We start from the raw sequence: 25806 nt of genomic DNA on the forward strand, positions 1-25806 counted from the left end.
TTGTTAGTATTTACAAGAGAAAAAGTTGATTGCAATAACTTTTGTCGGTGTAGTTTCTCTTCGTAAAATATCCGGTCAGCTGTGCAGCGCATGCGCCTCGAAATTGTTTGGCTGACGATCACAGGGAACATGGCAGACATCGGCAAAGAGACTTTGGGATGTTCTTCTGATCCCAAAAATATCCAGGATCTGACTGCTTTTGTAAGCATTGATGTTACTTACGATGCTACGTTTCGTGAGTTTAACCAAAGTTTAAGGAAATGTAGTTTATAAGTGAAGAAAGTTTTATGCCATTGTAGTTCCGGACATGGACATTTTTGTCCCTTTTTGCAGGTTGTGACTTGATTCTGAAGACCGGGAACGTAGGAAAATTCATGTTATTTTTTTAAGTTCAAACGATGTTGCTTCAACAAATTCCTTGGAATTAACCTAGCAGTGGTGACATTTGTGACCTTAGTGAGAAAGGAAAATCAGGTTTAAGTTTTAAACTTTATGCACCTGTGCAAGCACACCAGATTATAAAGATGTTGAAAGGCTGTATCTGCTACAAGACGGTCACAGATTTGGCATCTACAGATGTTTTCAGTCTTATCTCAATTTGTACACTTCTCTGCTTGTCTGACAAAAAGCAGGTCAAACATAAATTTCATGGTTCTGGGATCGGGTTTATTAATTTTTTTCAACCACAGTATTTAAGCAGACCCACGAGATATACTTTTCTCAAGAGTGTATACATATCAAAGAGGAAAGGTTAAGTTAGTCCCAGAACATTCAGGTTGCTAGGGAGCGAGATCACATTTATCTCAGGACAGCGAAAGCATAGCCCATTTTTGTTTCTCACTTTTCATTCTACAAACCTCTAAGGGGCCAGGAACCCATTCATATATTTAATCAACAGCTGTGTCAGTCAAGAGATATGTTGTGCCTCATGGCATCAAACTAGTTTACTGTACACATCTTTGAGTAGCCATAGCTCTAATTGCTCAACTACCTCTTTCCTCATTTCCATTAACACCTGCTTAAAACATTCATAAGACAGGGTTGTGCTCTTCCTGGGTTGATGGTTACCATGGTTTGCTTTACAGCTACTTTGATGTAATAATGACTATAATGCAGTACTAGAGCCACTAACCATAATGAAATATGCCTCTAACCTTCATGGAGATTCAGCTTGATTTTTTTTTTTTTTATAAGAAGTGGTAAGCAAATCGTATGTTTGCATCAAATTTTACATAATCTGAGAGTAAAGCAATGATAGAAGTCCCATTAGCATAAATAGTGAACAAATGTTATGGTAATTAAAATGCAAAAAAGGACCAAAATCCCTTTTGCCAGTTCACTCCAGGTGCATTTTCAAAGATTTGAAACACTTGAAGTAAATACTTTTTATGGGGATTCTGTTTAACATTCTTATCTTTGATTCTGTTTGTACATAATGAAAAAAAACTTACAACAAAATAAAACATGCATTAATGAAATTCATAGTTTTTGTTTGCAGTTAGAATATATCATTTGAGATTTCTTTGTGCAAGATTTGCTTGCTAAGATAACGAAATTGTCCAAATTAACTCTTTCATGAATAACAGAGACTGAATTTATGTATTGCAGGTCCAGAATCTTCTTCAGCAAATGCAGGACAAGTTCCAGACAATGTCAGATCAAATCATTGCTCGCAATATCCTTTATGCAGATCACTGTATTAACTATATATATATAACACTGGTCAACAAATTTTTACAAGTCATGTTATTGCAATAAAACTGGTCAACATGAATATGACAATCAAAATGCAAAATTGGCTCTAGTTCTTTTGTAAACTGCAGTAATTATTGTGTACATCACAAGATGCAAGCTAATAATAACTGACCTATGGTTAATGCCTGTAAAAAAAAAGCAAGTCATAGACGTCTTAGATTTCTTTGCCTGTCTCTTGTACGGCTGTTCGGGAGCATTTTTGGGGATAGTCCAGCAGTAGTCTGGCAGCGTGGTAGTGACAGTTTTCCTTTGTATTTTTTTTTTCCATTGTTGGGATATCTTGATGAAATCATTTGCCATATTCATCACAACCATATCACAGTTGTCAGGAAAGAAATCTAGACAGAAACTGCTGGTGGTGATTTCGATGTGAAGTAATTGGAGTCTTTCTCCTAGCAATTCTGCCTTGTTCTTGGAGAAGTCCAAACCACAAACCAGGTCCTTTAGTGCATTATGTTATTCTGTGTGGGGTTGATGATGCACCACAGTGAAAATCTGGATCACTTCATGCTGATTGACCAGGAGAAGAAACATTGGATCACCCTTGTCCTCATCAGTTGAATCAAGAGAATATTCTGGAATAGGAAGTTCCTTACCATGTGGAACTGGTCTCAATGCAGATGGAATGTTGGGGTAAACCAGTCTCAACTTCCTGTGCTTCGTTATCCAACCGGAAAAAGGAGGAATCAAGCAGAAGTCATTTGTGTTGTTGCTTGGCTCTCTCCACACCATGGGGACTGCAAACACCATTGATGGTATTTTACCATTCTGCCACTATGAAAGCTGTGTTGGAAGTGTTGCACATGCTTATCTTGGTCGCCAATCTTGCACCCGAAGATGATATGCCTTCTTCACTTGAGAAGTGATACTTTTTTTCTGGTTGGCGAATGTCACTTCCCCACAAATAGAGCAAAAATTGTCCATGGTATTGCACTTTCGAGGCATTAGTGTTCTGCATTGTAACCAAATGGATAAAATAATAATAGTTTTATGTAATAGTAGCTTAAACTGTATCCCACAAAGTCTGAAATATTTTAAATACTCAACCTTTTTGACTGGGCTTTAGATAGTACATTGCTGAAGTCAGTTTACTTCAGCAGCTGCCTTGCAGTAGTACTGCATTGCATCAGAAAACAACGCAATAAACTCTGGATGATGTGCATGATGATGATATGCAATATTACATCATTCTAAGCTTATTTAGGATGTTATTACAGTCCTACTGGATAAATTTACACGGTGAAACATAGAAAATGAACTATATCAAATATCTTTAAAATGAGAGTAAAAAATTGCCATGGTCCTATTCATGTTTATCACACCAAGATACTACAGATACCCTTTTAAGTTAGAAATAATTTCAGTGTTGACCAGTGTAATATTAACAATGACTAGCATTTATAATGCATGTCATTCTAATATTAGGTGCACTTGTTCGCTTATAAAATACAACTATCCTACCTTCCAGTCACACTTGCTCAAACAATATGACAACAAACCGTGTCATTTACAATACATTTGGAAGGCTGAGTTAGAGAATGAGGGTAAATAATTGCAAGAAAATTAAACAGTAGAACTGCTAGTCACTGTTACAAAATGGAGACGAGATAAATGGTAAATGAAGTGCTTGCTTTATGTGTTGGACAGCACAGTCTGATTCAAAGTAAATTGTTAATAAAAATCACTTCTTGATACTAATGCATTTTATCCAAAGTGCACATTAAAATTCACCACCATCATACTTTTATAGCCTGTGTTCCCCACCTGCACCTAAATAACAGATGAATATTCAAGTTCCAACATCTCTCATTTGATAAAGGTAATGAAATATTCAAGACTCAGGTGTACTGGATCCTTTCCTGTTTTGACTGTATTAGAACCATTGACACAATGCAAGCATTGTTTTTTTTTTAATTGATTCTTTTAATGGTAGCTAAAGTATCATTCTTTTAAAATGTGGGATCAAAACATGAATAATCACCATTAAGGACGACAACACTAAATTTAAGATAATGGATAAGTGAAATACTTTCATTATGAAGTAAAAGTTCTTGACAGTGCACACTAGATGACATGGGAAACAGGATTGATGATCTTGAGAGGAACATTGCAGATCTGATGACACAAGCTGGAGTGGACGATGGAAGAGTTTAAAATACAGCGATTACAAACTCCGTCCTTGATCATTCCATGCATCTAATAATGACTGTTTTCTTATCCAACTTGTTGACATTTTCTTTGTAGTTATTTATTTTGAATATTTATGACACTAAGAGCAAACATTTGAATTCAGTGATCCAAATAATTGCTATAAACATTGTCCAGTCTAATGTTGGATGCTTTGATATTATGCAGCAGAATTTAAGAGAATTGAGGAAAAAGTTGTTACAATTCATTGTTAAACCATCTAAAATCAGTGTGCACCACAGTTTATTTTATGTCACATTTCAGTTATACATGAATGATGAAAATGTTTTTAAAAATCTATGCTTAGTTTTTCTAGGAGAATAGCATTTTAGTAAACTTCAAGATGTCATTGGTTGTAAAGTTGTTCACTTAGGCGACCTGTCTGTAGTAACTTTTAGATTATGACCTTTGAAATTTTTATCTAATTACAGCCTCTAATGTTAATGACCAAGAATCTTGCTTGCTGCTTTTTTTCCAACTGTCAAAATGCAGGTGCAGAAAAGTATGCACACATATTCAAGAGAGAAGATTCTTAATAATTTTTATCAACATAATCTCCAGCAGTAAACCTGCATAAGGTGCAAATTTATCCCTTGCAATAGGGAGGGTGGGGTGGTGAAAGTTCAGAGATTAGCAACATGGTTAAAACTTAGCAATAGTATACCATCTTGTGATGTGCTGAATGCAAATTATAATACTTTATGTGAAACTTGTGAATGCGTAGCATGTCGGTTGTAATGACTGCTTTTCTCCTCCCCCTCTCTAGCACACTGTTTTCCCTTTCTGCATGAGGCATCCCTTGACAGGGCTGGCTGTCATCATTCTAGTCTTGGCCATATATATTTGAATAATCCAAGATCTGTATCTTCTGATGTGTTACTCTAGTATTGTACAGCTTTAAACAGTATGTTTAGAGTGCCTCACTGTAGCTGTTATCACATTAAGAACTAATAAGGGTATTATTGACAGTGATATAGAGAATGCAAATGCATCTATACCTTAGTATCAATAAAGAGTCCTGTGTCCATCAATCTTATCAGAATAATTTCTGCCTTGTTCCAGGTTTATTCCAATCACCCAACCTATCAATAAATAAGGCATAAAATTGAACTTAAAATAAATAACTGAAAATAATAAATTTATTTTATTTACTTATTGCATGAAAATGTGGACAAAGGCAAAGATGGGGCTGCACATCATCTTCCCCTTTATGGCAAATGTGCATGCATGCATGCACCTGGCATGCAAAAATTTCCAAAACACCATTCAGACTGTTCTCTACATGCACAGTTACTAAACAAATGCACATAGTTTTCAGCCTGTGCACAATTTCATTTAAGGGAACAGCAGGGAAGGGTATTTAAAAAAAAGATGTCATAGTAGTTCAGGTTAACTGCACTTTTCATTCACACTTGTTCTCTACAATCAGTGCACATTTATATTTACAAACTTGTGCATCATATTTGTGATTATGTGCATCAAGCAAACATTAAACCAAAGTAACGTTCTTGCAGAATTTATGGTTGTTTTTAAACTGTGGTGATTACATTGACTATCTTGTGCTTCAGACAGCAAGAGAAAAAAACAGGATTAAGCCTTCAATTTTTTTTTATTTTACAGTGGGGAGTAAGATGATAACCATAACCACTTCACAACTTTGTGGATTTTAGATTATTAACAGATAAAGGCAATCAGCCTACAAAAACAAAATAAAAAAGACAACTATCCAAGCATACAGTTATTTGGAAAGACACCAATGACAAATTAAGAACTGCTGCCCAATTCTGATTCTGCATCCGCTTCACTTGCACTTGACTTGTCGTGATTGCGTTGTCTTTTACCATGGCTGCTGTCTTTCTTTTCTCTCTGTCTTTTCTTTTTCTTGTGTTTTGATTTCTTCTGGAAAAAAGGACATTTTCAGTCTTGTATAACATATGCAACACATCTTTAGCACAAAACCTGTGATGTCCCTAGCACAAAAAAGAGCATGGTGACAGCAGAAAATAATGTTATCAATTATATGTGACAAAATATAAAGAAAGCCAGAGGATGAGGTAACTGCAGCTCTCTATTTTGTGGCTGCAACATTCTTTAAGGTCGGCAAGTCCACTGAGATTTTTATGTTAACATGAAGTTCAAGTGAGTTCAAGACTGGAATGCTACGATCGGCCCTGACGCTTACCAACAATGGGCAGGAACAGTCGGCAAGTTTGGCCTAGGCAACACCAACGCAAGAGGCCTACGGCTACTAGAATTCGCTCAGAGTCACCGTCTCACCATTGCCAATACCCTCCACCCGCACAAGAAGTCAAGAACTGTAACGTGGCATTCGCCGGGAGGTCTGGTCCATAACCAGATTGACTTCATCTTGCTGCCTCAGCGTTTCAAATCAAGCATCAACAAAGCTCAAACGAGGTCCTTTCCTGGCGCTGACATAGGCAGCGACCACAACCTCGTCCTCACTAGCCTCAGGTTGAAACTGAAGTTGAGACGTGACCACAATAAGAACCCTCGCATCCGATTCAACCTTGAGAAGCTTAAAGATCCGGAAACAGAGAGGATCTTCCAGGCCCAGGTGGGGGGCAAATTTGCAGCCCTGGCTACTATAGACTGCGATATAGACGCCCTTGCTGGAAGTATCAAAGAGGTGCTACTCTCTACTGCAGACGAAGTGCTGGGGAAGCAGAGGAAGCGCAAACAACCCTGGGTAACAGACGACATCCTTGATCTTTGCGACGTAAGGAGAGCCTTGAAGAAAGATAGAGGTCTAGACCCGACGTCAGCAGACAAGTACAGACTTGTCAACCAGAAGATCAGAACAAGGATGAAGGAGGCAAAAGAAGATTGGATCGAAGACCAGTGTTGCATCGTGGAAGTAGGCATGGCAAGCGGAGACAGCAAGAAGGCATATGAAACACTGAAGGCGCTCACCAAGACTCAGCAGCGACCAGCCACAGTCATCGAAGACAGCGCCGGACAGCTCCTTACGGAAAACGCTGCTGTACTAAGTCGTTGGACTGAATACTGCCAAGACTTGTATAACTACAAGATCGAACCAGACACCAGCATTCTCCAGCATCACCAGACTGGGACAAGAGAGGCTGAAGACCTGCCAGTCCTCACTGATGAGGTGAGAGAAGCTATGCACAGTCTGAAGGGAGGAAAGTCACCTGGTGTGGACAACGTACCTGCTGAGCTGCTGAAGCATGGAGGAGACGCAACAACCAAGGCCTTCACCACACTGTGTCAAAAGATATGGGAAGAAAAGAAATGGCCAGTAGAATGGGCTCAGTCTATCATCATCCCACTCCCTAAGAAAGGGAACCTGAAGCAGTGCCAGAACTACAGAACCATCAGTCTGATAAGTCACCCAAGCAAAGTAATGCTCAGAATCATCCTCAACCGCTTAAAACCTATTGCAGAGGAACTGCTGGCAGAAGAACAGGCTGGCTTCAGGGCTGGAAGAAGCACGGTAGAACAGATCTTTAACTGCCGTGTTATGATAGAAAAACACCTGGAGCATCAACGTGAACTATACCATAACTTCATCGATTTCAAAAAAGCTTTTGATCGTGTCTGGCACGATGGACTCTGGCAGGTCATGAGATCATTCAACATAGAGGAGGGACTGATCCAGATGGTAGCAGCACTCTACAAGAACGCCTCCAGCGCGGTACTACTCAACAACCAACTAGGCGAGTTCTTCGCGATGACGATCGGGGTCCGTCAAGGGTGCCTACTCTCTCCCATCCTTTTTAACATCTTCCTTGAAAAAATCATGCAAGAAACCCTCCACAACCACCATACCTCAATCTCCATTGGTGGCAGACCCCTGTGCAACCTCCGCTTTGCAGATGACATTGACCTCATGGCAGGCAGTAACAACGAACTTCAGGATTTGACGGATAGACTCTCCAGGCGAGCGGGGGCCTATGGCATGGAAATAAGCTCAGAAAAAAGCAAAGTAATGATTATTTCCACCACCGACAGCAGCAGCAACATCGTCATGAACGGCCAGAAACTGGAGGAGGTCAACAGCTTCAAGTACTTGGGTGCCACCCTGACTAGAGATGGTTGCTGTACAGCAGAGATCCGTATCAGGATTGGTATGGCAACATCCGCAATGTCCAGGCTGGACAGAATCTGGCGAAGCAACTCAATCAGCTTCAGTACCAAGCACAGGCTGTACAAGTCCCTCGTAGTGGCAATCCTACTCTACGGCTGCGAAACTTGGACGCTGCTTGCCGCAACGGAAAAGAAACTCCAGGCCTTTGAGAACAAGTGCTTGAGAAGGCTGCTCCGCATCTCGTACCGCGAACACAAGACCAACGAATACGTACGGAGCACCGTAACCTCTCTCGTGGGCCCACAAGAACCCCTTCTGGCAACAGTGAAGCGGCGCAAGCTCGCCTGGTTCGGTCACGTCACCCGCCACAACACCCTGTCCAAGACAATCCTACAAGGAACCCTCGAAGGGAGCCGTCGTCGTGGTCGTCCGAGGAAAAGCTGGGTCACCAACATCAAAGAATGGACCGAACGCGAGATGCCAGACCTGCTCTCATCTGCTCAAGACAGGACCGGGTGGAAAATTCTGTCTGTTGCTGCTGCCGGACGGTCCCCCCTACGCCCGGACCGGGCATGGGACTGACCTGACCTGACAAGTGAGTTTTAATTAAACTTTTAAATATTTTTTTAACAAGGCCTGGAGGCTGGCTCTTCAAATTTTCTGCAGGTAGGGCATAACGTGAATAAATTTCTATAAAAAAAAACCAGCAAAGATGGAGGTGCAGATGAAGATGTAAGAATGCGAATAAAGCCAGGCTTGCATTCCACATCTTGCAACCTAAATGTGACAAACACCACCAAGAAGATTGAGACATTCGTCAACAGATGTCTGCGCCACATCCTCAACATCAGATGACCTGAGAAGATCTCTAATACAGACCTGTGGGAGAGAACCAACCAAAACCCTGCCGGCCAAGACATATAGAAGTGGAAGTGGGGCTGGATCAGTCACACCCTGCAAAAGCTGACAACTTAAAAAGACAAGATCTGTGCTGAAACCTGTAGGGTTGGGAGACCCAGTCAGACATGGAGGAGATGTCCACAGCGAGGTCGAGGCAGCTGGCATGACATGGACCTAACTGGAAAAGGGCGCCCAGAGATGGATCAGATGGCGTGGTGTAAGTGCAGCCCTATGCTCTAATGGGGGCATAAAGGAATAATAAGAAATGTGATATTGCCTACCTGCAGGCAAAAGCACCTCTGATTTAAACTAAAACATTATTTCCATCAAAACAACAAACAAAATTTGTGGCAATAAGCCTCACTCTTACCTTTTTGTGGTGATTTTGTGGTGAAGCCTTATCATCTTTGTGCCTGTGCTTGTGTTTTTGTTTGCGATGGCTTTTGCAGGTCATGCCAATGGTTGCCTCGGTAGGTACTGATAACCCTAAAATAAATATCTGCGTTCATTTTTGTAATATACATTAAATATTTCTTAAGTAGAACTAGGGTTTAAAAATGAGAAAATTCTTGTGTCAACTGTTAAAAAGACTTATTTTCTTATTCACAAACTCCTAACTTCTGTCAACTGCAAGTTCCAATGAGCCACTTAAGTAGATTTTTAAAAAATTCACCAGAAGTCCTCTTCTGATCTTCATGTAAAAGCAATACTTACAAGAATGGTTGCATTTTAGACCAAACACTAATTAAACTTTCATTTGCATATATATTATCAGTCACTCGTCCCTTGTCTGGCACCTGTTATTGGAAGGATTGCATGGGTAGATGCAGCAGCTGACAGGGACCGCCACTCTTGTTCATTGTGGGACTTAGCAGGTCTGGTACAGGACGACCAGTCCAGTCTTTAACGTTCATAAGCCAGTTCTTCTGACCACCACAGTCTCACCTACCCTTCACCTCGACTATCTTGACACTCCAAGGTGCCTTGAAGGATGGTTTTTAACAAGGTGTCGTGTCAGGTCACATGGACAAAGACCGGTGATGCTGCTTGATTGTTGAGATTAGAGGTTCCTGTATCATACGAGTGTGACAGTCTTGTTACATATGAAGTTGTTCATTCTACGTTCACTGTATGACATCTGGAGCATCCTCCTCAGGCAAATATTCTTGGTGCCTGGATTCTACTTTTTTTGTTTTGGCAAGTCTAGTCCATGTGTTGCATTTGTAAAGCAGGATTGAAACTACCAGGGATTTGTACAGCTTGTACTTAGTAGTAAACCTTATCTTATGGCTACCTGGTCTAGCCATTGCCGCTGTTGCTGTTGTGATCCTGATGTGGATAAATGGCATAGAGCTGCTGTCCTTGGAGAGGGTGACTCCCAAGTATATACCTCTTGGAGCTGTACACCGTTTATAGATCTCTGCTTTGCCGCTGCCACTGATCATAACTTTGCTCTTTTCAGTGCTGGTCTCCATTCCATATGCATTCAACTGTCTGTCAGTTTGTTGGTGAGGTCTTGCAGATCTTTGTTAGTGCCTGCTAACAGATCTATGATGTCTGCAAAGTGTATGTTGCAGATCGACCTTCCACCAATGGAAATGGAAGTATGATGGTTGTGGAGAGCTTGATGTTCTCCAAGATGATATTAAACAGCACTGGTGATAGGGGACATCACTGACATATGCCTACTGTGGTGCAAAAGTTAGCTTCTATTTGGTTGTACAGTATTTCGGTAACTTGAACAAAGCCTTCTACGATGTTGAATTTTTGCATCACATGCCATAGCACCTCATGCCAGACTGTCAAAAGGCTGCATATATATTATACACACACAGATAAAATATATATTATGTATAGACAGATAAAATATAAGAAACTTAAATAATAAGCACCTTTATTTGTACTGGTGATAGGGGTGGGAGGTAATGCAGGACCATAACAATCATCCTCAGCTGAAGGATGTGATGAGGTAGACAATCTCTGCTCTAGATCAGTTGCCCTAATGCTTTGTTGGTGCAACTGGGGCTGTCTTGATGGTGAATCATCAAGTACATCAAATATGGATCCACTCCAGCGACTGCCAGCACGCAAATGCGAACTAGATCCCTCACTGGCAGGAAGTGTGGGTGAAGTATGTAAGTTTAAAACAGGAGCTACCATGCGCTGGCTAGGACTGGCCTGTTCCTCTAAGTGTGGAACCAGATCTGCAGATGCCGAAAACCAATTCTTCCTAAAAATGTATATTTTTTAAAGGTCCTAGAAACACCCAGCTGTTTATCTGAACTCACAAAAATGGCTTGCATTTGATAGTGAACATTATTTAAATCAATTCATGTACATAAATGTTGTGAAATAAAAATAAACAAAGGTATGTTGGTGGTTAATTACATGTGCATGTTCATTTGTACATACACACACAGATGCTTTCAGTCTCCTCTAAGCTACGCACCACACACACACACACATCTATGCTCACCTGAAAAGCACAATTAAAAAGAACAGGAATTTAAACATAAAATATGGACTACCTAATGGAATGCACTTTCACATTATGCTACTCAACTAATAAGAACTAATTTGTCGCCAGTGCTCAACAATACATTACAAACCCTGTTTGCCTGATCGTGAAGACAACTGCACAGCAACAAAGGTCAGATCTCCAGAAGGGTCAGGATTTTTGTCTTCAATAAAATTTTCTTTCTCATTCTTATCTATTTCATCATCTGATTTTTCATCTGATGTGCTCGATTCAGAATCAGAATTTTTAAAAATAGCCCTAAATAAATCTGTTGGCTGAGCCTTTTCTTCATTTTCTTCATCTTGTTGGTCTCTCACATCATTTACCTGCAACAAGAAAAACAGGTAAAAGCATTCATGATTGTTTCCCAAACCACTCATTGAAGTTACTTGGTAAAATAGCAGCGGTTGCCTAAGATTTTCTCATGTGAGACAGTGATGTCTATAGAATGACGGCCTCCCTCACCCAGAATGTTTGGCTGGGGCACAGACTGCTTAAATATCTTATGTGTTGCTCAAAACAAGTGCTTAAAGTCACATGATCTGGCCACCTCAAAGTAAGGGAGTTTGAAAGGTGCGGAAAGGTGTCCATGCAACCACGCACCCATAAACATTAATATAAAAAGTTGCTTCGTCATTCAACACCTCATATTTTACCCCAATCATCTGTAATAATAGTATCTTATATAGACAGCAATTTTAAACACGTAATTTTAAACAGGAGTATATGTCAGGGCATCTATCTCAAAATAGACAGGTAACTGAGGTAAGCCTTCTAGACTGTCTTCTGAATTAGATGCGGAGCCAAGCCATAATCCCACTGTTTTCCTTGTTATTAGTGTTGTCATCAAGTTGCGGTCAGATGTATTTTATGATTGATTTTTGCCCATAGACATTCTCAGATGCAGTCATCAAAGCATAAGAAGTCTTCAGATCTCACATCTACATTGTCTGCAACACTCTCTGGTGCCGATGGTGGTTGGTCTTCTAGCACACTAAATACTGACATGGCTCCACGTCTTTTGTTCTTCACATCCAGATCCTTTGTAGATGGCACTGTAGGGAATAAAACTAGTTGTCAGACTCATATATCCGATACATTGTGTAGGGAATGAATACTCCTGTGTTAAATTTACCTTCCCAAAGATACAACCTGCTGCTCTCTTGTTTCTGTCAATATCTCCCACCTGACATCTTGACTAATGACTTGTGTACTAACCCTAAACCCACCTTATGCTCTAAACCTATCTCTACTGATGAATGTTGACATGTACCCAATCTAAACCCACTTTAACCTTTAATCCAGTGGTTCTTAAAGTGTGGTCCACAGCTGACAGTCATCGTATGTCAGCAAAGTGATGTTTAAATGGCCAGAGATCTAATTAGTCTAGTATTGATTTCCCATTAGTTTTAATTTTATCGATGCCCAAACTGCTTGTTTGCACAAAACACTCGCTTACCAATTAAGTCTTTAAGTCACAGCGTGAGCATTGTGCTATTTAACCGTGTCATCCATTACCCTTAGTAATGCAGTGCACTTCCTTATCTTTAATTTCTATGTGTACTTTGCAAAGTATGTAATTTTATGTTATTACTATACTACTGTCACAAAAGTACATTTAGTTTTGAATTGTAATGAAACAAATGCAGCAATTTAAATTTGAAATTCATGGTACACTGTGATTTTAGGCCTTAGTGTTCTGCCATATTTTGTACTTTAGTAAAGTGGTCTGCGGTCTGAAATACTTTGAGAACCACTGCTCTAAACCTATCTCCATATCTTTAGGCAGTAGCTCATTAATATGCCTGTCAGAAGCTTAACACATAATTTACAGCAAAGTAAAAGATAATACATGGCAACAAGTCACCCACAAAGAAACAGCTCCAAAATTATATGGTTATACTCTTCACTAAATTATTCTAATTACAATTTCTTTAATTATTAATGACATTTTTTCACTATTGACTGGGTGAAACTCAGTGCAAGAGTTTTGCCCATTTGGGAGTGAACATCACCTCCACTGTGGAGATACAAGCATACAAAAAACCTTTTCACAAAATGAGGTCATAATAATAAAATGTATCCATGCACTATTGCAAATGTCTTCATTGTTGACCTCTATCTGTGCAGGCATGTTAGTAGGAATGTGTCTTGAGAGCTAATGCCCTAGATTTGGGCAAATAAGATATTGCACTGAGCTTTATCCAGCCATTTGATACAAATTTTGCATCCCACTAGTTCTTTAAGATTATAATGGAAAAAAGTTGTCTTTAATATTAACATGTCAGGATGATATAAACAACTTACACTCTTCTATTGCTTTTGACATCTCCTTCGGCTGCATATTTTGTGAAGTGCTTCCATCCATAGGAAAGCTCAAAAAATTGAACACTGAAAGTTTGTCTCTTTTGACTGTAAGCAGACCCACAGTCTCAGATCTGGATTTTTAAAAAAAAAAAAAAAAAAGAAAAAAGAAGAAGATAAGTGAGAAGTGCTACAAATGTGACAGCGCATCATTATAAGTTAATTTTCTGTGTGATTTGCACAGCACAGACAGGTAAGCGTAGTAGAGTAAGAGTAGTTTAATCTTCCGCAGGAAGATAAAGATTTCACTTAGTTCTCAAAGAACTCTTCCTTTAATTCCTGTCTGGCACTTAAAGAATATGTAAGTGAAATTAAAATGGCAAAGTTGGCATAAAACACAAATTTCTGTGAGATCCAACAATGGTTGGTGGTTGTGATTTATTACTTTTGTTGTATTGCTATGATTCTGTCAAAATTATCCCAATGTCACCCAAAGTATATAAGAAATTTCCATGTCAAACAGCTGATGTGTTTGTCTGACCTGCCATCCACCATCTCCCTCACCCTATCTAGAGAACACCTTCAACATCTGTATATGCCAATAAGACAGCTAGTCAGGGCCAAGTAGTTAGGGAAAGTTAAAATCCTGAGAATCAGGACATAGCTCCACATCAAACATACACGGGAAATAGCCTTCATAAGTGAAACATGCAAAAGTAATTAGGAAGACTTACATGAGCTGTAGAATGAAAATCAATCACTACTAGATATTTTGCTATGCCAGTTTTGCTCAAAACAGTTTTTAAGTCTCAGCTTGAATGCTCTTAGGAACTGCTTAACACTGCCCACCCCTGACATCCCAAACAAATCCTAACCCATATTGATAAAGTGCTACCATAATGTTGTTAACTCAAGTGACCTTGTTATTACTGTGAATACTTAACAACATATTTAACGCTTTTTGGGAAAGTCTACTGGGGTACAAATTCACAAATTTCAGCCAGGATGCAATACATCTTACATAAGCATTTACAAACAATGGGTATCTACCACATTCACCGTAAATCATTTCATTTGGGATTCTTGCTGACATGCTCAAGCATGTTAGAGATGTAAAGAGGAGAGATGGTTAATAGTATGCTAGAGATGTAGAATGAGGATAACAGGATTTTAGAGATGTTGTAGAGAGGGATGGGATAACAGTTTGTTAGAAATGTTGTAAAAGGGTAACACAACTATGTTAGCAAGATGAAGAAGAATGATGAGAGACAGTGCTCACCCAGGGTAAGGGTTGGGAACGTTGAAGCGCTTACACAACAAGTTATGTGGATGCCACTCCATATCCTCTCTTGTCAGTTGTCCATATATTTTCATCTCTGCAGCTTTGACACGCTCACTTTTTTCTCCCTGAAGAAAACATAAATAGAGATGTCTAATAGAATGTCCTACATACATGTTAGGCTATTACCAGATTACAAAAAAAACAAAACTATGACAGACAAATGTGACAGTACTCACCACTTTTTGAAAATTCTGCATCAACACAGCCACAAATACCAGTTTCAAATGGAGATACACTACAAATATCTAATGTTTTCTACAATGCTTGGACTGAGTATAAAAAGGTATCATTCTGTACTTTATGTATTCTGTAGAAGACTCGTTTTAAAACCTTCAAAAGCAGACATGACTGCCCTTTCTGGCTTTAACAAATAAACAAAGCTGACTGTGCAAGCATATCTGGCATAATCAATAAGTTTTATTCCAAAACTATGCAATATAAACAAAATGTAATAAAAACCAGGACAAAATCCATTCATTTAAAGTGAGACAATTTTTTTCAGTTATATCCCTTACAACAGAAAGAGACAGGTTTGCAGATATACATTTTTTCGAAGGTACCTTTCCTTAAATAAAAACAAAAAGTGATACAAGGTTATATGTGATGATGGCTGGTGAAATTTTTGAATATTTCATACACAAAAGTTTTCTTTCATTATTATGAATTATGTGTATACATTTCTACCTGCAGGACTAGAGATCACAGTTACTCTGATTTGTCCTTCTGTCATGCTTTTTTATTAAAAAAAATTTGGAAACTGCTTAAAATTTGTGTAGATCTGGTTATAAACATAAAGGGCACATAGCCAACCAGTTAAAAAGAGACATAAAAGACTACCAAACTCTTGATTAAAAATTTTATGACAAAGAAGTATTAGAAACCTCTGCTTCAGCAGGCCTAGCTGTCTGCTCTGCATCATCAATGAAAGCACCACGTGTAAATCGTGAGGCCATCATGCTAGAAAGAGGTCTGTAAATCTCAGCTGCCTTAGAAAATTCTTTTCTCTCTCGCTGCTTTTCCCACTCTGTCATGTGAATGCCAGCTACCTGCTCATAAGGGTCTGGAAAAATTGAATATTGAAACACATTCAAGAAATGTACAAATTTTTTTCTCTTATCATCAGTTTATTACTTAGTTTACTGTTAAACAACGCAAGATTGTATCCACTTTGAAATAAAGTTGAAAAGACACTTAAAACGGATTAAAAATAGAAGCTTTGACCCACCAACCAGACTTATGTGAATTTCACTTTTATTTTAGATTGTGCCAATGCTACCATTTTTAGCATCTAAATTACAACCAAGAAAGTGATGTGAAGCAGTGTGTTTGAAAGAGGTCTACATGCCTAAACATGGCTATGGGAGAGGATACTTAAAAAGAAAAATAATCTCAAGGTTCTTTGTCTAATAGCAGTCCCTTCTCTTAAACGGTTAATTCCCAGTAGTCTATGTGATGGGTATGACTTGTCCTACTCTGTGGTGTAGCATAATCTAGTCTGTAAACAGTTTGAAATTACTGATTGCAAAATAATCTTCTTAAAGAAAATCATCATTTCTGCAAGAAGGAAGCTAAGTAACTGAACTGACCTTTTACTCCTTGCTTCACGAGTGCCACATACTTGTCATACCGGTCCTGCTTGGCTGGGTCTTTTCTGAATGGTTTAAATGTCAAACTGCCTTGAAACACTGGCACTTGCTCACTTCCTTCATCTGGAATCAGACACTGTAGCTGTGCACGATGGTGCCCCTGTTGAATGCCTAAGACCTGAGAGGAGGTGCTGGAAACTGCAGTTCTACCGACAGTAGGAGACTGCAATACAGGATCACTCCCAGAGAATTCAAACTTCTCAAGTCCTGATGAGTTCTCCGTCTCAGCCAAAAAGCTCTTTTCATTCTGATTTCCTGAAGACTGCAATCTTTTTGCAGTTTTTGCAGTCATCTTTGCTGCTTCTTTTATAGCCTCCATACGCTTGATGTCTGCTTTTGGGATGAGGTCGAAAACTGACGCTGCAAAAGGAAGGTCATTAAGTATTCATGTGTGTGCAAACAAATGTACATTCACCTAATCTACTAAAAATAAAACAAAGATACCTACAAGCAAGAGGTGTTTCTCCCAGAAGAAGTCCTCTGTCCACTGCTGTCTGTTTATGACTGTCCCTTAATTTTTTACCAGAAAATGTATCACCCACTGCATCCTGGGCAAGCTGTTCTGCAGTTTTGCGGAACCTGTGAAAAGGCCTAAATGTACAAGGCAATGTTGGTGGAGGAAATACCTTCTTCTGTGGCAAGAGCTTAGCTGACACAGTAAATCCCTCCAGAAGCTTGCCAAGAAAATTAACTGATCTGTGTGGTTCCTCTGGAAAATAAATGAATCAGTGAATAAAAAAAAAAATTCTAGTGCAGTGAAGATTACAAAAATTTTGGATGCAAACTGTTTACTTTTAATGTTGACTGTTTAATAATGTTAAATCCAAGAATTAATAATGTTGTTTAATAATCTTGGCAAATGTCCAACATTTTACATAAATGCTTAGGTCTGAGTGTAGACTATGATGCATTACAAAGGTATGTGGTAGTGCATCTATCATGAGACCACTGCTTAGCATAGACCTTACTCACCAGTCTCTTCTACCTCGATGTCATTTCACCCCTTATCACAGACAACTTTCCTCCATCTGAGTTTGACCTCCTCTATGCCCCCGACAAGTCTGGTCTGGGCGCTTATTCTCCTTAATTTCAAGCAACTAGTTTAAGAGCTACCAATTATAACTGTTGTCAGTGGTTCCTGTCCCTCCCAGCCTTTCCCAGTCTTCTTAGTTAGTTAGTTCCCGTTATGCCGGTCGGCACGTAGGGCAGTGACAAAGGTCCTCCACTTTTGCCTGTCCTGGGCTAGACTCCCCACAGTACCCCAGCTGAGGTTTTGGGTCTTCATGTCTGCCTCCACAGTTCGGCGCCAGGTGATCTTGGGCCGACCTCGCTTGCGTTTTCCTTCTGGCGTCCAGTGTAAGGCAGTTTTTATGATGGAGTTGCTCCCGCCTCGGAGGACGTGACCAATCCAGCGCCATCGCTTCTTCAACAGGATGGTGGCCATACTCTCCTGCCCGCACTGGGCAAGTAGTTCTTCGTTGGAGATTGTCCTTGGCCAGAAGATGCCCAGGATTCTTCGCAGGCTTTTGGTGTGGAAGACTGACAGTTTGTTGAGGTCGCTGTCAGTCATTCGCCAGCACTCCGAGCCATACAGTAGAGTGGACATGACCAGACTCTGGTAAAGTCTCAGCTTGGTATTGATGCTGTACTGTGTCGACTTCCAGATGTTGCGTAGGCTACAAAAGATGCCCCTGCCTTTGCTCAGTCTGTTCTGGATGTCACGGCCTGCTCCTCCATCTTGCGTGACCACGCTGCCCAAGTAGGTGAAGCTTTCAACCATCGGCAGGTCTTCTCCCTCTATGCTGATCGGTGTTGGATTGGTGGTGTTCAGGGTCATCACTTCTGTCTTTGTCTGGCTGATGTGCAGTCCGACCTGCTGCGCAAAAGTGTGCAGGCGAGTCGTCTTCTCTTGCATGTGCCGGTGGGTGTGTGACAGCAGGGCCAGGTCGTCGGCAAAGTCTAGGTCTTCTAAGTTCGTGGAGAGTGTCCATCGTATGCCCCTTGGTTCATCTTCCGTTGTATGGCGCGTTACCCAGTCAATGACAAGGTTAAAGAGCAGGGAAGACATCACGCAGCCCTGTCTCACTCCGGTCCCGACCTCAAAGTAGATGTCACTGTTTCCAATACAGCATGAAAAGTTCGCATAGAAGCTTTTGATCAGCAGTACAATTTCCATTGGTATTCCGTATGCTCTCAGGATGCGCCAAAGGCTCTCTCTATGGATGCTGTCAAAAGCCTTCTGGAAATCTACGAAGTTAATATAGAGCTGCCTCTGCCACTCTGTGCACTGTTCAATGATGTTGCGTAGTGCGAATATCTGGTCGGTGCATCCTCTTCTTCTACGAAAACCAGCCTGTTCTGCTCTAAGTTGTGTGTCCACTGCCTCTGAGATTCGTTGGATGATGATCTTTGTCATGATCTTGCTCGGGATGGACAGGAGAGTTATTCCTCGCCAGTTGTTGCAGTCGCTAAGGGATCCTTTCTTTGGGATTTTGACGATCACTCCTCTGGTCCAGTCATCTGGGACTTGCTTCCCTTCCCATATTGCGGTAAATAGGGGTTGCAGGATATTGGCTGCCAGTTCTGGGTCCGCCTTGAATAATTCAGCATTCAGATTGTCCTGACCAGGTGCCTTTCTGTTCTTCAAGGACTTAACTGCTGTGATGATTTCCTGCTTCTCTGGTGGGGCGATGTTAACGTCTAGGTCCTCAATGGCTTCTTGTATGTCGGCTTCTTCGGAAGGTGGTGAAGCCGACATACAAGTCTTCTATGGTAAGATAACTTAAGGTAGGATAAGATGAGGTAAGGTAAGATGAGGTATTTATTTATCACAGAGGTGCTCCCCAGTGTTCAGTCCTGTCCCCATCCTCTAAACTCATTAAATGCAGCCCCTGTCACTGGTCACAGAGCACTATGACCTCTCACTATTTTGCCATTCAACCTCCACCTTCTCCAAGGAGCTCAACATCTCCTATCAGGCAAAGCTTGGGTTTTCTTTCATCTACCACCTCTCCTCTATTTAACACTGTTTGACTACTGATATCAAGCTAGTTGTCTAGCTAGATTACTGCAACTCTTTCTTTGCAGGCCTTCCTGTGTCTATTCACCTTACTCGTCAATGTATTCTGAATGCTGCTGTCCATCTGGTGCTCTGGGCACATGAGATTCTACGTAACACCCTCCTTTCCTTCACGATTCACTTACTGCCACTTTAGCAGCTTATACACTCTGCTTGCTCATTCAAATACACACAATACCATATGATGTAATGTGAGTGCTATTTAATGCAAAATATCTTATACCTGTATATGATGTAATGTGTGCACTGCTTAACATAAAGAGTAAGAAAACACTACCAATATTTTTCCGGGAGCCTGGTGCTGTCCAGCCAAAATGCTGGTCATCATTAATCTCCATGGTCTGATCATAGTTACTAAGGGAGTCAACTGCATAAATGTCCTCATCTTCCTCTTCTAGAGCACCAACACCAAATGCCTGCATTAATAAGAAAGGCATCAAGCTAAGACAAGAAAAAGGCAAAGTTTAGCACTCACATCAACATGCTCTATACCTCTCACATACACACTCTCTTAAAAAACGAAAAAATTTTACAGTATACTCAAGAAAATCGGGGGATCATAGACACACACAACCAGAGTTGTCTAAGACCGAGTGGTGTTTTAAAGGTAGTTGTTCAAGAAATGTAAACGAAAGACTATAATTTTGTTACAAAAGCATTGTTACCTGTCCTCGAATGCCTTTCCTATTGCGAGAAGACCGGACTGCAGGAGGCTCAAACAAGTTGATGTGTGTTGATGGCAAAGCCACTGTGGGATCAAGACCATGATAGCCCAGACCAAAAACATTATCTTTGGAAATGACTTTAATTGGGGCTACATCCTTTGGAGCAAAGGTCACATTCTGGAGGTCGACATCACTGTCACTCATCTGATAGATAGAAAAAAAAAAAATTTCCAAACAAAACTATTTTCTTCTCCCACCAACAGATTACTACAAAAAAGTGTTGATAACATCTAGCAGCTATATGAGTCATTGCAGTACAGGTTGCTGGATTCCACTGAAATTTTTGCAAGTGCATCCATTAGAAAAGGAAAAACTACAGTACTGTAGGTTGAAAGTATTATGTAAAAGACAAAAGAAAAAAAACAAACTAAAAGCACAGTTAACAGAAGTATGTATACCTAAGAACCCTTTACCAAAATTATTTTATGTTACTGATATTTTCTTCCATTCTGACTTATGCCTAGGCTGTATCTGATAGGAATTCATGGTTTACATATAAAATAGTGAAATGATAGAACTCTAAGTTCTGTGTTGTGCCAATATATGACAACAAGGATGCACAAAACCATTACCTCATTTTCACTGCCATCTTGTAAGGGAGGTAATGCACAGCCATACATTTTAACTCCAGGCTCTGTTTATAAGAAAGTTTTAGGGTTAGAATTTAATTACAATATATTGCATGTATCACAACTTTATTTTCTTAAATTATAACTACAGCAAAAGAATAAGTATTTACAGTACCAAACAAATAAAAAAAATATCAGAGACAAATCGGAGTTTTCATCAGATAACCGGGTCTTGGTGGTATCAACAGTTTAGTCCTAAAATGTCTGCATCACTGACATCATAAATGACAAAATTAATTAATGTGAGAAAACAGCAAAAAAAATAACACACCCACAGGCGCTTTTTGCCTCTTTGGCTTCTTTGCTTTCTGTCTGGGTCCAATTCCTTGCCCTTCTTTCCAACCCATCTTACGAAGAAGCTTAATGCCAATGGGAAGTCTGTAAACAAATAAATGCATTTTTCATACACGTTTCTATCTGCAAACTTTTTGAAATAAAATAAAAAACCGAACAAAAATAAAATATTTCCAAAAAACAACTAAAAAACTTATCTGTTGCTGAATAAGTTAAAACTTGTAAATTAAATGGTCACAAAAAAACAAATATCAAACAACTGTATATTTTGATAAATCACTCACTTTTCCGGAACAATCAGGTCAATCAGAGCTGGAGTAACAGGCAGGACAGCGTCTCTTGTCCTTGCAATCATATCAGAGTGGCGCTTACGATTTCTTTCTTCAGAAGTAAAAGCATCTGATGTAACCAGCTTTCGTGGAGCAATGCCATGTTCTCCCAAATCCTACCAACAACATAGCAAACTTAGGACACGAGTAGTCAGCATGGAGTGATGCCATATTCCCCCTAATCTCACCAACAACAAAGAAAACTTAAGCAAGTATTTTTTTTTTTTTACACTACAGTTGAAGATGACTACAAGTACAACATTCTCCAAGACCAGCAGTTTTAAAATGTTATTACAAATGGCAACACTTCAATACACCACAAAGGATTGTATTATCATGTTAGCCCCTCACACACACTGGGTTAATATGCATTTTGACATACTACCATACATCCACACTGTAATAGTTCTGTAGATTGAAATTATATAAAATATTTTTGTTGTTCTTGATACTACCATACTGGTAAGATGCTGTAGGGGGTAGTTGGAGCTGGGAAGCTTTGTAGTCTGGTGCTTAGTGTACTCTGCTGTAAGTAGGTCTTTGATCTGTTCCGTCCTCCCCTGGCTTAACCACCCACAATAGCTTTCAAGACTAAATAAGTACCTGATTTACCAGGGAAGACAAATGCAAAAGAAAGGGCTGGGCTCTGCCCTAGACATGGTGAACTACTATTATTGCTTCTACAGCTACCAGCCTATGTGATTTCTTTACCTGACAAATCAGTCAACTGTTTTAAAACTCAGATCTCAAAACTCAAAACTCAGATCATATTATGACACTAACAAGCAGCTGTAAAGGTGAAGATGCCAACTGATACAAGACTTCACGACTCAGACATAAGTAATTTTACAAACTTCCAAAAGAAATCTGTCACAGAACTGCATTCCTAACAATAACAGGAAAGACCTTCTTTGTTGTTGAAGGCCTGTCCTTGTTGGGTCAGTGCACATCTTTATTGACAAGGTCCATATGATGGCCTTTGTTACCACAGTGGTGATTTCCTGTCTTTTTTTTTAAGAATTGAAGAGGTTGTTTTTTTGGTCACTTGCCTCTTCATCCATAAAATCCTCTGGCAACTGATCAGATAACTGCTGCTGCTTCTTTGACCGAGAGGAAACAAATGTTGATGGCGCCCATCCTGCAACAGAGTACAGTAGTTACAGCAGGATTCATTAATAAGGACAGTCTAGTTACAGCAGGATTCACTTGCAAGCAGTCAAGTAACATGTATGCTATATGCACCAATGCTGGTCAGTTTAACTGTTCATAGCAAGACTTTACATGGATGCATATAAAATTTTTGGTGAGTAAAACAGAAATATATTCTCTAATAACTCCTTTTCCATGACATAGAATTATTAAATTTTAAATAGATTTTATCATTCTTTACTTTGACAATACCAGTTAACAATGAAAATGAAAATAATAGTATGAAACATAATTGTGTGCTATAAAATGCATCACTTATTTCTTGGTAGAATTTAAATAACCATTTAAATAGCCTCTGGTACCGATTGTTCAAAGATATACTGAAGCTACCCTTGTGCTTAATAGTATAAGATGTAAAATGATTAGGCAACTGCAAGAATTCCTTTTGATGGTGAGAATCTGCGTTTCAAAAGGTAAAATCTTTGGTTCCTATAATGCACCCAGCTGCAAAGTTACTCATGACATAAAAATACTACTTTCTTTGGTGCCCACTAACAGTTAGGTAAGAGCGTGTGCGGACGTTTCGCCGACGGACGTTTCACCGACAGACGTTTCGGAGCCGAACGTTTTGTCGACTGGACGTTTCACTGCCGGATGTTTCGGAGTCGGACGTTTTGCCGACCGGCGTTCCGCCGCATTATGTCAGAGAGAGAGAGAGAGCTTACTTACTTCTCAAAGAATGAAAGTAACTACTAGATTACACAATAATTCTTTATTTCAAACAAATTTTACACACAGACTTCACAGACAGTTCACTTTGATTGTCACAGATTATGCGCAACAGCTTTGAGAAAAAACATTGATACAATGGCGAGAGAAATGTGTGAGCTAACGGTTCACATGAGGAGGGATAGTGAGAGAGAGTTCACTGATACATTGATACAATGGCGAGAGAAATGTGTGAGCTAAGGGGCGTCCCACACTTGACTTTGGCTAAAGGTCCCGCGTGAAATGCCGAAATGAAGTGCCCCGCGCCGAAACGTCCGTCGGCGAAACGCCGGTCGGCAAAAGGTCCTGGTGGGCAATTTTTAAAATGGTATCACCCACGCTAGGGAAGGTAGGAGTATATCCGGTGCTGACAACCAGGGGTCACTTTCCCCCAGTTACTACATCGACAGGTGGGTGGGCTAGAGGTACACAAACACCTCTGACTGCCTGTGATGTCCACCCTGCCTTTTGCCCGGGTAGTAATTGGAGACAACTGGCTGCTAGAAGTCCGCACCGCATGTACTTCTACCTTCCCTCGCATGGGCGATACCATTCCATTTTGTCTGGACAGGAGACTTCGGCCTTTAATCTCCTTTCTTGCAGGGTCCTTCAAGGCTCAGTACTCTGTCCCATTCTGTTCATTTTGTACACAAAAGCACTATCATTATGCAGGCAATCTCACTATGTTGCTCATCAATCTTATGCTGATGACACTGCTCTATCCCACTGATTGAGTCTCACTCTGCTATTACAATAGAAGTCTTTTATTATTAAAAGGTAGACATCTTACCATCTTTGGTACCCACTAACACTTTGGTAAGAAAGTAACAGAAATCCAGAAGTAAACAGTAGACACCTTACCTTCTTTTGTGCCCACAGTGTTAAAGTAGCCAGCAGAAAAGCCACCAGTAAAAGCTCCATGAAATCTGGGGCGCCCTTTGGTTTCTTTAGTAGGAACAGCTTGCAGAGCAATAGGCTTCTTGTTTCCATCACCTTTAGAAGAATGTAAACATGTTTATATATGCTAGATCTGAAGTCACCTGGATATTAAGATTCGATGAAGTTGGCAACCTATTTGCCATTTAAATAACCACCACAATCAATGTCATCACATAATAAAGTCTTATATAGAATTGGATAGGGTTTTTTCAGTCACCACCCCCCCTCTACAGTCTTGCTGGTTATTACAATTTCTAATAGAATTTCACATTGTCAATTGAACCTTTCTCATGTCACAAATTTCTTCTTTGACCATCATTACCAGTTTGAGACCGCATTGTCACTTAACATGATTCAAATCATCCCAGCACCTGTTTTTCCATTTCTGTATGCCAAATGCCATAGTTTGAAAAAAAAAATGAAATGGTAGGGGACTTAAGTGGCCAGTCATTTCACCATAAGTCTATTTTTACCACACCCACGAGGTGACTCAATCACCAGTTAAATAAGTTATTAGTCAAATTAACCATCACCAGCTGAAACCTTTACTACTAGAGTACTGTACGTAAATAAGGCAGAACTACATTTTTTTCAAGACAAATTTGTCATGCAATATATGTAGTTCAGCTGCCGTTATCAAATGAAAAGTGGTTGCTACTTACTGTGACATATGGAGATGCGAGATGGCATTAAAATCCTATGCTGTGTATATTAACGGGGCAGTTGTTAATCGAACAGCAGCATCTGTTTGTTTTTGTTGTTGTTTGTTTTTTGGGTTTTTTTTTTTTTTTTGTAACTTAAATGTGACCTTGTCTTCACACACACGCAAACGAGTATCTCTAAAAGTATAACACTGGTATAGCTATCAGCTTATGCTCGTTTCATATCAACATTACCTATAATGAATGGCAAGGGTTCGCCAAGTTCGACGAAGTTTTCTTCTTCTGAATCACTGGACGCGGCCATGTTTTTGCAATCTATGTTCCGCACTGAAAGGGAAAAAAAAAAGAGCGAGAGAGAGAGTAGCGTGCAAAACTTAAATAGCAAAATGGTGGAATATAAAATTATCAATGATGACAAAGAACCGTAACAAATTTTTTTGCAGGTACAGCATGACAGTTCTAAGAACTTTTAAACACATATTTTAGACAAATTGCAGCTAAAGAATGCAAAAGT

At 39.8% G+C, this 25806-nt stretch overlaps 2 protein-coding genes across 5 annotated transcripts; one reads left to right on the forward strand and one right to left on the reverse strand.

Annotated features, from left to right (window-relative positions):
- Positions 1–45: 45 nt before the first annotated feature.
- On the forward strand, positions 46–5080 carry LOC112553169 (heat shock factor-binding protein 1-like). Its single transcript, XM_025220215.1, has 3 exons — positions 46–201; positions 1609–1675; positions 3821–5080. Exons 1-3 carry the CDS (start codon positions 91–93, stop codon positions 3907–3909), a joined length of 267 nt encoding a protein of 88 aa, XP_025076000.1. The 5' UTR covers positions 46–90; the 3' UTR covers positions 3910–5080.
- On the reverse strand, positions 5071–25804 carry LOC112553164 (G patch domain-containing protein 1-like). Of its 4 annotated transcripts, none has more exons than XM_025220205.1 (18): positions 25527–25804; positions 24553–24684; positions 22824–22912; positions 21730–21890; positions 21423–21529; positions 21095–21156; positions 20463–20666; positions 20075–20213; positions 17167–17427; positions 16659–17078; positions 15954–16132; positions 15010–15137; positions 13734–13864; positions 12366–12481; positions 11518–11752; positions 10801–11112; positions 9279–9394; positions 5071–5838 (listed from the first exon to the last, which is right to left on the reverse strand). In XM_025220205.1, exons 1-18 carry the CDS (start codon positions 25594–25596, stop codon positions 5707–5709), a joined length of 2994 nt encoding a protein of 997 aa, XP_025075990.1. In that variant the 5' UTR covers positions 25597–25804; the 3' UTR covers positions 5071–5706. The 4 variants fall into 4 exon arrangements, with proteins under 4 accessions (XP_025075990.1, XP_025075989.1, XP_025075991.1 ...); XM_025220204.1 differs by having other exon boundaries at positions 5071–5841; XM_025220206.1 differs by lacking the exons at positions 22824–22912; positions 24553–24684; positions 25527–25804 and adding an exon at positions 22681–22817 and having other exon boundaries at positions 5071–5841.
- Between the last annotated feature and the right edge of the window lie 2 nt (positions 25805–25806).

The sequence above is a fragment of the Pomacea canaliculata genome, linkage group LG12 (genome assembly GCF_003073045.1).
Source record: "Pomacea canaliculata isolate SZHN2017 linkage group LG12, ASM307304v1, whole genome shotgun sequence".
NCBI classification, from domain to species: domain Eukaryota; kingdom Metazoa; phylum Mollusca; class Gastropoda; order Architaenioglossa; family Ampullariidae; genus Pomacea; species Pomacea canaliculata.

Bases quoted from the DNA above. Each gene is read 5' to 3' on its own strand.
- LOC112553169 (XM_025220215.1), top strand. From the start codon at position 91: ATGCGCCTCGAAATTGTTTGGCTGACGATCACAGGGAACATGGCAGAC. The intron at 202-1,608 runs GTAAGCATTGAT...TATGTATTGCAG, and splicing joins TCCAGGATCTGACTGCTTTT to GTCCAGAATCTTCTTCAGCA. The intron at 1,676-3,820 runs ATATCCTTTATG...GACAGTGCACAC, and splicing joins AGATCAAATCATTGCTCGCA to TAGATGACATGGGAAACAGG.
- LOC112553164 (XM_025220204.1), bottom strand. From the start codon at position 25,596: ATGGCCGCGTCCAGTGATTCAGAAGAAGAAAACTTCGTCGAACTTGGC. The intron at 20,214-20,462 runs GTAACAATGCTT...TTATTAATGCAG, and splicing joins GGAAAGGCATTCGAGGACAG to GCATTTGGTGTTGGTGCTCT. The intron at 17,079-17,166 runs GTAGGTATCTTT...TTCCTTTTGCAG, and splicing joins GGGAGAAACACCTCTTGCTT to CGTCAGTTTTCGACCTCATC.